At 41.4% G+C, this 13,617-nt stretch overlaps 1 protein-coding gene across 4 annotated transcripts in view; it reads left to right on the top strand.

Moving 5' to 3' along the window:
- Positions 1 to 13,617, top strand: part of LOC121893879 (transcriptional regulator QRICH1-like) — a 20,507-nt gene extending 6,890 nt beyond the window's left edge. Inside the window, exons 1-12 of one of the 4 annotated variants that reach the window (XM_042406015.1) lie at positions 5,527 to 6,003; positions 6,685 to 6,944; positions 7,058 to 7,132; positions 8,653 to 8,742; positions 8,857 to 9,792; positions 10,269 to 10,428; positions 11,480 to 11,634; positions 11,720 to 11,834; positions 11,912 to 12,020; positions 12,135 to 12,286; positions 12,388 to 12,478; positions 12,760 to 13,617. In XM_042406015.1, coding sequence (XP_042261949.1) covers positions 6,696 to 6,944; positions 7,058 to 7,132; positions 8,653 to 8,742; positions 8,857 to 9,792; positions 10,269 to 10,428; positions 11,480 to 11,634; positions 11,720 to 11,834; positions 11,912 to 12,020; positions 12,135 to 12,286; positions 12,388 to 12,478; positions 12,760 to 12,949 — 2,322 coding nt within the window. In that variant the 5' untranslated portion in view covers positions 5,527 to 6,003; positions 6,685 to 6,695 and the 3' untranslated portion in view covers positions 12,950 to 13,617. Of the gene's footprint in view, positions 1 to 5,526; positions 6,004 to 6,067; positions 6,319 to 6,684; positions 6,945 to 7,057; positions 7,133 to 8,652; positions 8,743 to 8,856; positions 9,793 to 10,268; positions 10,429 to 11,479; positions 11,635 to 11,719; positions 11,835 to 11,911; positions 12,021 to 12,134; positions 12,287 to 12,387; positions 12,479 to 12,759 lie in introns of those variants that run through there. The other 3 variants (XM_042406016.1, XM_042406014.1, XM_042406017.1) reach the window with 3 other exon arrangements.

Raw genomic sequence — 13,617 nt, 5'->3', positions numbered from 1 at the left:
GACATAAGATGGAGGGAATGCTTCTCCATTAGTGGCGTCTTGGCCCACATTGTGAGTCCAAGAGGGAGGAGGAGGTGTGAACAGACCTCCTGCTACAAGTTGTCCGTGATGGAGGGCGTTGTCGATGCTGCGTCTGAGGTTAATAGGAGATGGGGGCCGCATGTCAAATTCTATAAGCGAAAGAACACATTCACGTTCACCAACTTTTTGCCACAGTAGTGCAGTCTGAGAGTCAGAGCTGCTAACAGGATCGGGCTTGCACTCTGGTATTGTGATGGAGGATTGATCATCAGATGGACGCATTATGTTGTTGCTGATACCTGCTCTGGACAGGTTATACTTTGCCCAATTATTTGGTATCAGGTCTTCCCATTTTTTATCAGACTTTCTTAGTGGCCCACTCCACACGCTGGTTAAGACCCTACTCCACAAGCCTGTCTCTTCCACTCCTTTAGACACCTCACCTCTGCCCTGCCCATGATCACCCCTTGAATGACCCCTAGAAGGTGTCCAGAAGATCCAGGATCCCAAGACGAGCAAAGAGAATCCCCAAGCTAACTCAAGGATTCTGGCCCAAAACTGACTGAGCCACCAGCCCCAGCCAAAGCGCCTCCAGTTCCCCAGCAGCCCATAAAGCCAGAGGAGACTATACATCTGAAGGCTGCAGCAGAGAACCCCGAAGAAGGCGCACACTGCTGTAACCCGTTCTGAACGCTTCTCTATCCTATGTGAAGGAGCCCATTGCGGTACAGACGAACTCAGAGACGGATGTAGATGGGAGAGAGACTTGGTGAGGACTCCCATGCAGAATGGGAAACCCCAGGAGAGCGAGAGCATCTGTAGCAACAAAGGGAGAGCAGGGGACAAAGTTGGAGAATATAAGTCTGCTGCCACTAAAAGAGAGCAATGTGATACAGCCAGCCCTGCAACCACCAATGGGCGCTGCAGCTTCAGTGGGAAAAGTAATAATTTCAACCCTCTGAGTGTGGCCAGAGCGAGGGTTACCTGCGCCCACAGGAGGAGCTGCAGGGGAGTGTTTTGCAGTGCTGCCAAAGTAGCACGAGACAGGATCTGACAAGTACCGTATGGATCAAGTAGCAGGAGGACAGCACGCAGAGTAGCACTCAGGATTAGGAGACTATTTAACAGGGTCAGGGCATCACAGAGGGGATAAGGTAGAGTGGATGCACCAGCCAAACCAAAAACCGCCAGGGCTGCCATCAGTATAAAAAGGCTAGCTGATCCAAACACATGTAGTTCCCAGGCAAATGCCAGTGTGCGCTTCATGTCATCCCAGAGCAGATTGGTGCCATTAAAGTTTGTGTGAACAACACAAGGACCAAGACCAAGAACACAGGGACCTCCAGGTCCTGACGGGCTCTGATTTGTCATGGAGGTAAACACCTTGGTTTGGACAGAGAGGTCAGAGCTCTCCCCACCTATGAGATAGAGAGAGAGGAAAAGTCTTATTATGGATGCATTAGAATTTAATGGTGAACATTATTTTTAAACATAGCCAATGAAAAGGGTTTTCATATTACATTAGATTTTGATGACTCAGGGATCAGGTAAGATCATATCACTTAAAGAAAATTAATTATGAATCTGATCAGTAACATACTGTGTGTTTTTGACTTCAATCTACAATCACATGTTCACTCACCAGTCACAAAGTCGTCATTTACTGTGGTTGTATGATTCTTTTTTAACTGTTCCTCAGTTGTTGTGTGGCTGCCTCCCACGAGAGCCTCCTCTGAGATTATGTGTACACTGGAGTGAGCGTGTCCTGTGCTTGAAGTATTAGATTTGTCAGTAGCTTGGTCATGAGCCCCTAAGTGGGGTAGAATAAATTCCGACGTAGGTAATGTGAGTCCAGACCCGGAACGGTTTTCATTGCCAGCTCGCTCAGGCTCCTTTGTAAGAACTGTCCGATTGAAGATTGTCTGGGATATCATACTGTCAACATTACGTCCACTGCCTTCCAAAAAGTCACCGCTCTCTGAATGAGGGATTGCTTCGCTGGACCGGCTGTGCGTGGTATTGTTGCTTCTGTCTGTGCTTTGAGTCATTCGGATCGAATCAGAGTTGTCCAGTGATTGTGAAGTTTGAATAAGGCTCCATAGTGAAGAGAGAAACACAGTTAGTGTAATGAAGAGCAAAGATGAACGCCCCATTTTTTGACACCTAAGTTGAAATCCCAAACCTGTAGAATGAAGCAGAAAGGGAGAAAGTGTTTTCATTGCTTGATTGCTTGATTGATTGATTAACTTTACTGTAAAGCAAAGTACATACACTATGCATAACAAGAATAACACACCATTAAAAACATACAAAATATACAACATACAGTAGTGCAAATGGGAACGTAACAGCAGATTATATAAGGTTATATAAATAAATAATACCAGAGTGCAAGTCTTATAAAATAACAAATGTTCCCTGATGCGGTCATTCTGTGTTCAATGCCTGTATGGCATGGGGAATAACATGGGGATTGTGTGTCAATCCCCATGTTATTCACTCACCAGCCACTTTATTTAGGAACACCTGTGCAATCTAATGCAATCCAATACAACAGCTCTGCCATAAATTCTACTTTTACGAAGTTTATACATATATTTTCAGTTTTTGTTGATTGTCAGAAAGATGATAATTCTACTGGGTGTTGGTGTATTGAGGAGCATTATATTGAAATGTGTAACTAATATTTTGCCCCCCTCATGTCTGCTAATGGAACATTTTTCACTTTTAGGAACACTTTTCAATATAATGCACTCCACCAACACCCACTACAACCTCAATAATAAACATAAAGTAGAATTATCACCTTTCTGACAATCTCAACAAAATCTGAAAATGTATAAGCTTCGTAATTAATTAATCAATTAACATTAACACATTCATTAAACATTCATTAAACTGACAGTGGCCTATCAGATTACTGATAAACATTAACACACTAGTTGACCTCAAATAAGAGCATTGTCCTGTTTTAATGGGATGTGGCATTTCTAAGTACACTAATTTAAATACAGTAGTTGTAAAAGACAGTTAAAGATTTAGAGGTAAAGAGTCGCACAGATTTCCAGATAATCAATCTTGTGTTTCAATGCTATAAAGCCCAATTTAGTTCCCCTCTGTAATCCAATGGGTTTGCAGACTTCACAGCATCTGTGGACTTGTTTGCCTCAGCAAAAATACAACACAGGTTGTAAAAAAACGTTGCAGCTCAGAGGTCTTGATCTGTCTGTGCCCTTTGGATCACAAATGTCACTTCAATTATGTGCTTATCACACATCGTTTGAAAACAAAAATGTTAAATAAAAAAAGTGTAAATGACTTAAAGATGAAAATACTATAAACACCAAGTAAACGCAAAATAGTATGATCTTTTTCAGCATAACATCTGCTTTCTTACAGGTGACTTTCCTAAATATAACCTTAAGTGAGTTCAGATTTTACTATTTGTCACTCAGCCACAAACCAATATTAAAGACAAAAGTATTAAAAAGCTCTACATGCAACTATTTTAGGCTCCAAAAGGTATTGTGGTATCACTTACCATTATTTTACAACATCACCAACACACAGTATCCGATTACCAAAGCAATCTCTCCCAAAAATTAAAAAATGCTCAATAAAACCAGATAACTCAGATGTACCTGTGAGTCCTTGTGATTCCTTTCAGTGCGTTGTGAGTTGCATCTCTCGCTGCATCTGATCTCTGACGAGGTTCATAAAGAGCACCGCAGTGAGGGTTGACCACAATGTATTTACAGACATGCTCACAGCAATCAGGGCTTCAAGCTGGCGTCTTATTCTTATTACTGCACCGGCTGGTTACTTGGCAGCCTCCCATCATGATGTCGCCTGCAAAATCAAGAGCAGGATCTAAATATCAGGGACCATTGTGGGAAAAAAAAGTTGCATAAATGCAAAAAAAAAGTCCTGGGTATTATCCTGACAAATGTAGATTTAAAAAAGAAATCATGATTTTTATAAATAATTGACTGTTAATAAAAGTCTACACTCCTCACCTGCCAGTGTCTACAACAGTTGTGTTGAGGTAAATCCTTCTCTAAAGGATTACATTAAGATTCTTACAGTGGCACAAAGTCACATGAAGCGATGTGGAACGCCAACTAGACACGAGCAGATGCACTAACACTTGTATGCCAACTTACTGGCTTATTATCCTGAAAATAATATGCAAGGTGCCAAACATGACCTGGCATTAGACACAGTAGATATTCTGCATATGCTGACATGTAGAAATGATTTTTATTATTTTCACAGAAGACACAATAGAATGTAGTAAAAAAACCTCTTCATAAAAATATATAATAACATACATATATAATGTATAAACACCACAACCATGTCCACCAGAGAGCCCCTGCAGAATCACAAGTCTGCGGTGAGTGTGGGAATTAACTCTTCCCTGTCCAGTGTGTAGAGGATATAGCCTATGCGAACAGTACATCTGTCTCGGTCCACCTTAAGACGGGTGAGAGGCAGTTTGTTGTGGGGAGAACAGGGGGAGGCCCTCAGCAGCACATGCCTGGCTCTTTAAGGGAGACTGGGGAAGTTACATTTTGTTAAAGGTACATGCATTCATATGTTTACCAGGCATCACCAGAGCTATCTTGGAGAGCATTTTAAGCATTTATGGCTTGGAATTATATTAAGTATATGTGTCAATTCAAAATGATTCAACCTGGAGCTTAGTTTGTAGTCAAAGAGTCAAAAGTATATCGATGTGGTAAACCTAAGAGGGGCAAGTTTGGCAAAAAATGTCTAAACTCAAGGTCCTGTTTTTAGCTTTTTTGGAGTTTTAAACCACATTTCATATGCTTATATCAGGAGGTGGACTGTATACTACAGAGATCATCATGAGACCAAAATTGAGCAAAAACCTATTGAATGTACAGTGAAGAGTAAATTTTAGTTTCTTCTCCTTGAGAATATCCCTTGTCTGTGATCTATTCAGATTTAATATCTATCTCTTTATCTATCTATCCGTCTATCTATCTAATGGTTGCACTGCATATATCTGTATACATCAGTGCACATTTTCACTTTGCATATTTTCAGTATCTGAATCATCTTTATTGGTCAAGTATGTTTACGCATACAAGGAAATTGACTCTGGTTTAGTGGCTCTCAGTGTACTGAAAATAACAACAATTTTCAGAACACAAGGAATACAAGTGTGTGTGAACTGTAAACAAGATTTTCAGTACTATTATTTTCCTGCTCTGTTTTTCAGCGCCAGAAAATCAAGGAGCTAATAAATAATACTGTGTGTATAAATAACACTGTGTCTCCACATTACCCAATATTCACATGAGAGGGGTGGGTGATGTTGCTGTGTCCCATCTGCACAGACAAATAGTGAAACGTGATGAAGGTGGCATCATTACATACTGCACATTGAACTATATACACCTGGGTCTGCATGGTTAGTCTGAGTGTCATTTCACAGTTTTGGAGAGCCACGTAATGCCAGTCTTGGTCTCACTGTAGGATGGGGGACCTTGTTAACAGGACTACGCGGCAGGCCATTTGCCTGGCAGAGAGCAGTGTTGTTTTCGGGGCCTATACTTCCGTCATTTTATATTTGACTTTATAAACACAAGGGACGTTGTTGCATGTGTAGCCTTGCTGTGCGTGCTGTAGCAATATCCCTCAGGATCCAGCTGGATGAATAAATCCGTGCTTTGCCGCAGCTGGGGAACTTGTTTCATAGCGGAGGCAGCCTGGATCTCCCCCTGAAATAAGCAGACGTCAGAGACCTCGCCTGCTCGCTGCCGCTGCTGCTGCTGCTGTTACATTTTATTGCAAACTAATCACAGCATTGTTTGCGGGATTACACTGCTGCCACATGCACTATGTGGCGAGGTGGATGGCACGCCGGTGGTAGCTGTTAGACGTTTATCGGCTTTTTTTTTAGTTTTAAACACCGTGCCTTGGCGGAAAGGAGAGGATTTCGTTTTATTTAAGGTAGCATGACAGGATTCAGAGCCGTTGAGCTAGCTGGCTAACATTAGCACAACGATTAGCTAGTGTTACGCTATTGCAATGAATGGACTGTTGCTTTGATGTTTGTTACCTTAAAAGCAAACTGTGTTGCCCAGTTGCATAATTTACAGTAGACATCGCATTTCTGTTCGGTGGTATTAAATACAGTTGACGTTAGCGGCAGTTAGCCACACAGGCTGTAACAAAACAGTAGTGCCTTGCTAACATGCTAACAACTAGCCTAGCCAACGTACACACTATTACTACAGTTTATATTGCCAGGATAACATACTGCTGGTACCTTGACCTGTGTTTCTATTTGACGTACATTTAGACAAAATTGTGAATTTATGTTTGAGCTGAGGCCTAGCTGTGAGCTGTGTTTCTGGCTGCAACTTTACTAGTAAAAGTTGATTAAAACGCAGCTTAGAAGCCAAAATCGACTAATGCACTTTGTCCTGTGTGCTTACTAAGTTATGTCATCCAAACGTCCTTTTCTTTGACTATCAGAGGTTTTAATTATATAATTTTGCTTATTATACTGTGCTCTTACAACTGCAGATGAAAATAGTAACCAGAGCTACATCTTCATCAGAGATGTTGTTGTAAATCAAAGCTGTTTTACATTCTCAAGTGTATGGATATGTGTTGTAATCTTTCCAGGTCAAGTGACAATGAATGAGCAGGATAGTGGTGTGGTGTCGTTTGATGAATATGTGCGGCAGAAGGCCCGCACTGTGCCTCAGCACAGGATGAAGGAGTTCCTGGAGTCCCTCGCCAAGGGCCCAGAAGTGCTGCAGGAGTTCAGCCAGCAGGGAGGGGCGACCACCACCACAGCCATGGTGTACCAGCAGCAGGGCACCAACTGTGTCTACACGGACAGCACAGAGGTGGCTGGCTCTCTCTTAGAGTTAGCTTGCCCGGTAAGAGCATATTATTATGGTGGTTGAATGAATCAATATTTTGCAATGTGCTATACCTTTTATATTTACATATATATATATATATATATACACACACACACGTTTTATGACAGGTACAGGTGACCTCGGCTGAGATTTCACCTCAGCTATCTGTCCATCAAAGCTCTGAACAGCAGCTTCAAGTGCAGGTTGGTTTATAGCGAGTGTCAGTTCCTTACCACAGATGGCAAGCCATGCAAAAATTATTTCTTAAAGAATAAGGCTGGAGACATCCCATATTTCTCCTATTGTCAATAAATCTCATGAAAAGACAAAAAACTATAATACGTTGTCTCTCAATACTTCTTGACTTGCCTACAATGTCTGTGGCACTAAGTCTCAAACCCATTTGTTCCTACTGAAGATGTTTGTCTTTAAAAATGGCTCTAAATATATAGTTTTGTATTTCTTAAAGGCTAAATAATTTCCCTAAACAGCTGGGCACTGTAGCTTCCAAAAAAAACACCACTCAGACATGAGTAAATTTTGTTGGTGAGTATTTTCAGTGGCAGATTAATACGCATTTAGTGCATTAGGGAGTATTTACTGCAGTAGGGAAGTGTATGTGGGTACGACTCAAAATAAACAACAATAGTAATGAACAAACATGTCACTCAGTGCAGCAGTGTAATTACTTTTTCAATCAATTTATTGTTGGCTTTGGTCTCGTCTCGGATTTGTTAAAAAGAAAATTATAGAACATCACTAGACTTGTAGAAATTTTCCTATTACAGACCTATAAAATGATATGGTGTGTGTATATATACATATAAATATACTGTGTGTGTGTGTGTGTATATATCACTGCTGTGGATTAAAAAGAAAATTGGTTGTCAGTAAGGTTTGTGTTTATGTGATCACATTAGTCAGTCTTATCAGAGACATACTATGTTTAAACTGCACAAGACAGATGGGTCTGGCAGGGTCCAGAAACATTGTCATTACTCACTGTCAAGAGGAAAACAAATGGAAAGGCATTGTGGTGTTTGATAAGTTAATTGTAGTTGGAGTTAAGTAGCTTTGGTCTGGCACTTGGCATCCATTTGTTGTTGAGAAAAGGTGAGAAAAAAGATTATGATTCTAGTTCAAAACCAAAATGGCAGATTGTGCAAATCAGTTTTTAATTGTTCCCTTTGAGAGTATATCTGCCATTCTGCTCTAGTACAAGTGAAATATTATATAATATATATATAAATTAGGTTGTTTCAAATCTTCCATTTTAATAACAAATTAATAAGAATAATATGCATTATTTTTTTTAAAGTGGTGTGTGATTTTATGGGTCCAATAAGTAACATTCATTCACTCACAGTTAGCTTTTTTGCTCCCTGTAGGTTGTTGGTAGACTTGGCAGTGGCTGCACATTGAACTGGGATCAATCATTACCTTCTCTGTTGCACTGCTGAACTGTATTAAGCACTTGAAATTGTTGTGTGTTCTTGAATTTAAAAATAAATTACTCTTTGGCAAAGCTCCCTTATTCACATTTTATAATCAGAATGTCATAATTGAAATAATTTAAGTCACTTTTTCATCTAAATCCAAGTTTAGTTGCTTATTTCATAAAAAGTGTAGTTCGTAAATCTGTCAATGAATAATAAGTCTTGTTATTTCTCGGTATGATTGCTGACAGGCCGGTTTATTTTGTAATGCCTCTCCTCTGCGCCAGGTTCAGATCCAGGAACAGCAGGACCTGCAGGGAATCTCAACAGCCCACCTCGTCCCACAGGGAGAACTCACAGAGGAGCAACAACAGCAGGTACTTAAATAAATAGTATTTAAATCGTCGCCCATACTAACAATTATTAATCTATTCATGCACTGGTATGGTGCATTACTGCTGGTTTGTCACCATGTTGTCTGTATTTCACAGATTCAGGCACAGCTGGTTGCAGCTGTAGCAGGAGGACAACAAATTCAGTTGTCAAGTGGACAACAAATCCAGCTACAAGGAACGCAGCAGATTCAGCTGCCGGATGGCCAACATATTCAACTCGAGGCTGGTCAACAGATTCAACACATTCAGCTACAAGGTGGCCAACAGATTCAGCTGCAAGGTGGTCAGCATATTCAGCTACAAGGTGGCCAACACATTCAGCTACAAGGGGGCCAACAAATTCAGCTACAAGGTGGTCAGCAGATCCAGCTGCAAGGGGGCCAACAGATCCAGATCCAGACAATAGAGGCCATGTCTCCCTCCCACCAGCAGGACTCTCCCAGGGAGACAGACAGGAGGTCCGGTACTGTCTCAACTGTTCTCCAACCTGCCAAGAAGCGTAAGGTGGATGTTCCCCTAGCAGTGTCCTATGCCGTTCCACAGGGCCAGCAAGTGGCCACAGTTCTAGCCATCCCTCAAGGGCAGCAGCAAAGTTATGTGTCCCTAAGACCAGATTTGCTCACTGTTGACAGTGCTCAACTGTACAGCACTACGGGAACAATCACAGGTCCCACAGGGGAGACCTGGACCATCCCTGTTTATTCGACTCCACAACAGCAGGGTGTAACTCACATTGCCATACCACAGGAGTCGTACAGCACAGTGCAAGTTACTACAGCCAACGGTAAGGACAAAATGTCCCCCAGTTCCTCAATAAGGTCTGCAGATGTGCAGTCAGCCTCTACCGGGACTCAGGAAGAAATAGTACAGACACTGTTCCCGGCGCAGTTCATGAACGGGAACATTCACATCCCTGTGGCGGTACAGACTGTAGATGGGACTTACAACACTACACAGTCGGTACACATATGGGACCCAAATCAACAGCAGAGCCAAGGAGAAGAGGGACAAGAGCAGCAGCTCCATCTGCAGGTAAGAACAGTCTCTTTTATTACCAGCCATACTGTAGACCTTCAGTTAGCGCTGTGTGCTGTACTTGTTTTCCACAGCTCAGTGCATGAAAATGTAGAATCATGAACTTAAATCCAGGTGCAGTAGTCTGTTGTACAACTCTGTGATTATTGTGGAGTTGTACAATATAGGTTTGTATGGCAAATTGTGTGGTTTTTAAAAATTACTATTCCTATCAAGACATTAATAATTAGTGGGCAGTCATCGGGATGTCAAAGGGAAACAATACCGAAAAGCTACTAATTCAAACTTGCTCATAGTGTTTAAAACCTCAAATATGATAGTTCATGATTTGGAAGTATCATCATTCAAATTTCTCGGTTTCTGTTTTTCTGGTCCTTTTCAGACAGACTGGTCTGAAATTGAAATTACTTGCTATCTTATTTTTTGGAAAGCATGAACTTCAACATTAACATTAATATCTTGGTCTTGTGCAGGGTCAAGTGGAGACGGAGGCTCATGCAGAACCACCTTCGGAAATTCTGGTTCCTGTCTGTCTGAAGCCAGAGGAGGGCCTGGAGGTCTGGCGCCTCTGGGTGAAGCGAAAAAACCTAGAGCTGAGCAAGCAGGAAAAGACAAAGCTTGCACCCATAGGACGTAAGTCAGCCTATAATCATTTGAACACATCTATCTCTCTTCTAAAAGAAGGAATCTCTGTATGTCTATAAGTCCTTCATGTATCTCTTGAACCGTTCATCCCACTGACTCTACACTTGATGGGTGTATGGCTGGGGACCCAAGGGAGTGTAGTGTCTGATTTGGTGCAATTTGGACTTGCAATCCGTGTAATTTTAATAAACTTTGAATAAACCAGCGACAAGTGAGCTGCTCTGCTCTGTTTAGGGGCAGGGAGGAGCTTCAGGGCTCTGCCGACTGACTCCAGCATGTCAGGAAAAGACCAGAGACGAGATGTGACACGAGTCAGAGAAAAGTGCTCTATAAAGAGAAAAATAGACAGAAAAAACAGAGCTTTTAATCAAGAATGGACACTCTCACCCTGTGTCTAGACAGAAAGCGTAGTGTAGCAGCACGTTTGGCAGATCAGCTGCAAGTGACTATGCAGGAGGCATTCAGGTACATTGTTGAGTGTAGGTCACCTGCATTTTGGAGGCACTCAGACAGAGCCCAATACTTCCACAAGCAGTTCAAAACCAGTTTGTCTCATATACTGTCTCATTAGGATGCAAATTATTTTATTTTTAAACGCAGCCCTTATTTTAGGCTACTTGAAATGAGAATAGAACATTTATTTACTCGTAGAGTACTTAATAATAGAATTTTATTTTCCCTCATGTTGTCGGTGTATTTGCTCATTCAAACCTCACATCAACTGTATTCATTTTCCTTTGCAATGAAGTAGCAGCCGGAAGCCAAACAATCGACCTGTTTCAAACAGGTTCATTTTGAATGGTCGTTGCATTAGTGTTTTTGAATAGATGACGAGACGACAAAATGGTCATTAAGACATTGTATACAGATTTCGTCTAAAACAGCATCGACTCCCAGACTTTTTGTCTTGCATCTAACTTTCTCTGCTTTCCCTCTGTCTAAATAAAGATCAAGGACACAGGTAATGTAGGCCGCTCTACCCTTTAAACAAGAATAAAAACTTTGCCTCTTCTTCTCATCTCTCTGTGGATGTGTCCAGGTCGTCAGCCTCTGCGTTTTCAAGAAGACTTGGTGTCCAGCGCAGTAGCTGAGCTAAACTTGGGTCTTTCCCTGATGACGCAGGAGGCACGAGGATCAGACGAAGAACAATTTTCACCGGATGTTCTATATTATGTTTTCTTGTGTATACAAAAGGTTAGTGCCCACATGCTCAAACATGAAGATGGTGGACCACGTCAAAAGGTTATCTGAAGTTACTAATGTATGTCTCTTTTTATAGTATCTGTCCGAAAATGGACGAGTGGACGATATTTTCTCTGATCCATATTACATTCGTTTCTGTGAGTGTTTACACAAAATCCTGGATGGTTGGAGACCCAGTATCCATCCTTTAGGTAAGAGAGAATCGCCATTTACGGTTTTATTATTTCTTTTTATAGTGTGAATTAATAACTGTGTGTCCTCTCCTAAGGTTACGTCATTCCAAGTCATGTGACAGAGGAGATGCTGTGGGAGTGTAAACAGCTTGGTGCCCATTCACCAGGCACCTTGCTAACAACTCTAATGTACTTCAACACTAAGTGAGTTCCCACCTCTCGGCACTAACTTAACTGAATCTATTCTCTCTAACAACACGGAAATGTATTTCAGATGTAAATCTTAATTGTAATAAAAAAACAACAACTTTGTCACAGGTTTTTCCGCCTGATAACACCTGAACAGCACATGAAAGTAGCTTTCTCTAAGGTCTTGAGACACACAAGGAAGAACCCTACTAATGCCAAGGACAAAGCGACCAGCATCCGCCTTCTGAAAGGACAAAGTCCACACAATGCCGGACAAAAAGGTGCTCAGTATAGTTAGGTTTATGTTGAAGTGTTGCTATGTATCGCAGCCTTTGACAGCTGAAATCATTGTCGCTAACCTGTTGTGTGACTTCTGTTTCAGGAACTGATGACATGTATGAAGAGCAGATCGAGGATCCAGAGAATCCTCTTCGATGTCCCATTAAACTTTATGACTTTTATCTCTTCAAATGGTGAGTGGTGCTTAACTTAACAAATTCTGTGTAACTGGATTATTTTTCAGGATGGACCCCAACAGGACTGTAACTAACAATTAATTTCATTATATATTTATTTTCTCAATTAATCAATTAGTCGTTTGGTCAGTAAAATGTCAAAAAATGGTGAGAAATGTGTCCCAAAGCCAAAAGTGGCGTCCTCAAATGTCCTGACCATCAGTCCGTAACCCAGTGATCGACTGACAATTGCAGTTCTAAGCCTCAAAACCTTAACTCCCTTTTCCTCCCTTTTGCAGTCCTCAAAGCGTTAAAGGACGTAATGACGCATACTACATGACTCCAGAGCCTGTCGTTGCGCCGAACAGCCCGATGTGGTACTCGTCTCAGCCCCTCCTGAGTCAGCAAGTGGAGCAGATGCTGGCACGCATCATCGTGGTGCGAGAGATCCAGGAGATCATCGGCGCCGGTCCAGAGAACGTGAGCTAAGCTGAGAGGACTGACTCACAGGAGATAGTTGTCCAGTCACTGATTGCTGACTATGCAGTACCCATCCTGACTCGATAAACCTCACTGGCCATCTCAAAAAAAAATTTTTTGAACTTGTGAAACAAGCGTTTCTCTTTGAGGAGTGCATCATGACAGCACGTGCCAGATTCAAAGCAGTTTTCTCTTCTAGTAATTTCTGTTTTCAGCTGATGGGGTAAACTGTTAAACTTTCTCTTGACTACCTTTTTTTAAGCCCTTGCCTCTGTAACCTTTGAACTGAAAAGTAAGCAAGGCTTAAGTCAGTCTTATCGATTATAATATGAGGATATTTAACCCTTCGCTCTTTAACCTCACAGACCATTAACCACGTCTTACTTCTCATTACGGTCCCAACCTGATACATTACATCTTAATGTTACAGGGACCACTGCTCTCAACTTTTTTTGTATACTGCATTTTGGATCATGTATTGATATGTACAAAGCTGAAGAACTTGTGCCTGTTTTCAAAAATGACGTCATAATTTATGCTTGTGGATCATTGAGTGTGTTTAACCTCAAATATTCACAAGGTCAAGTGCTATATTGTAGTCATTCAGGAGATTGGAAACATTTTTCTCAGGTCAAAGCCAGTGATTGAAACCCCCATAAAGGATTTTTGCCAACTTA

The sequence above is a fragment of the Thunnus maccoyii genome, chromosome 3 (assembly GCF_910596095.1).
Source record: "Thunnus maccoyii chromosome 3, fThuMac1.1, whole genome shotgun sequence".
NCBI classification, from domain to species: domain Eukaryota; kingdom Metazoa; phylum Chordata; class Actinopteri; order Scombriformes; family Scombridae; genus Thunnus; species Thunnus maccoyii.
This window is presented reverse-complemented; position numbering and strand designations above follow the sequence as displayed.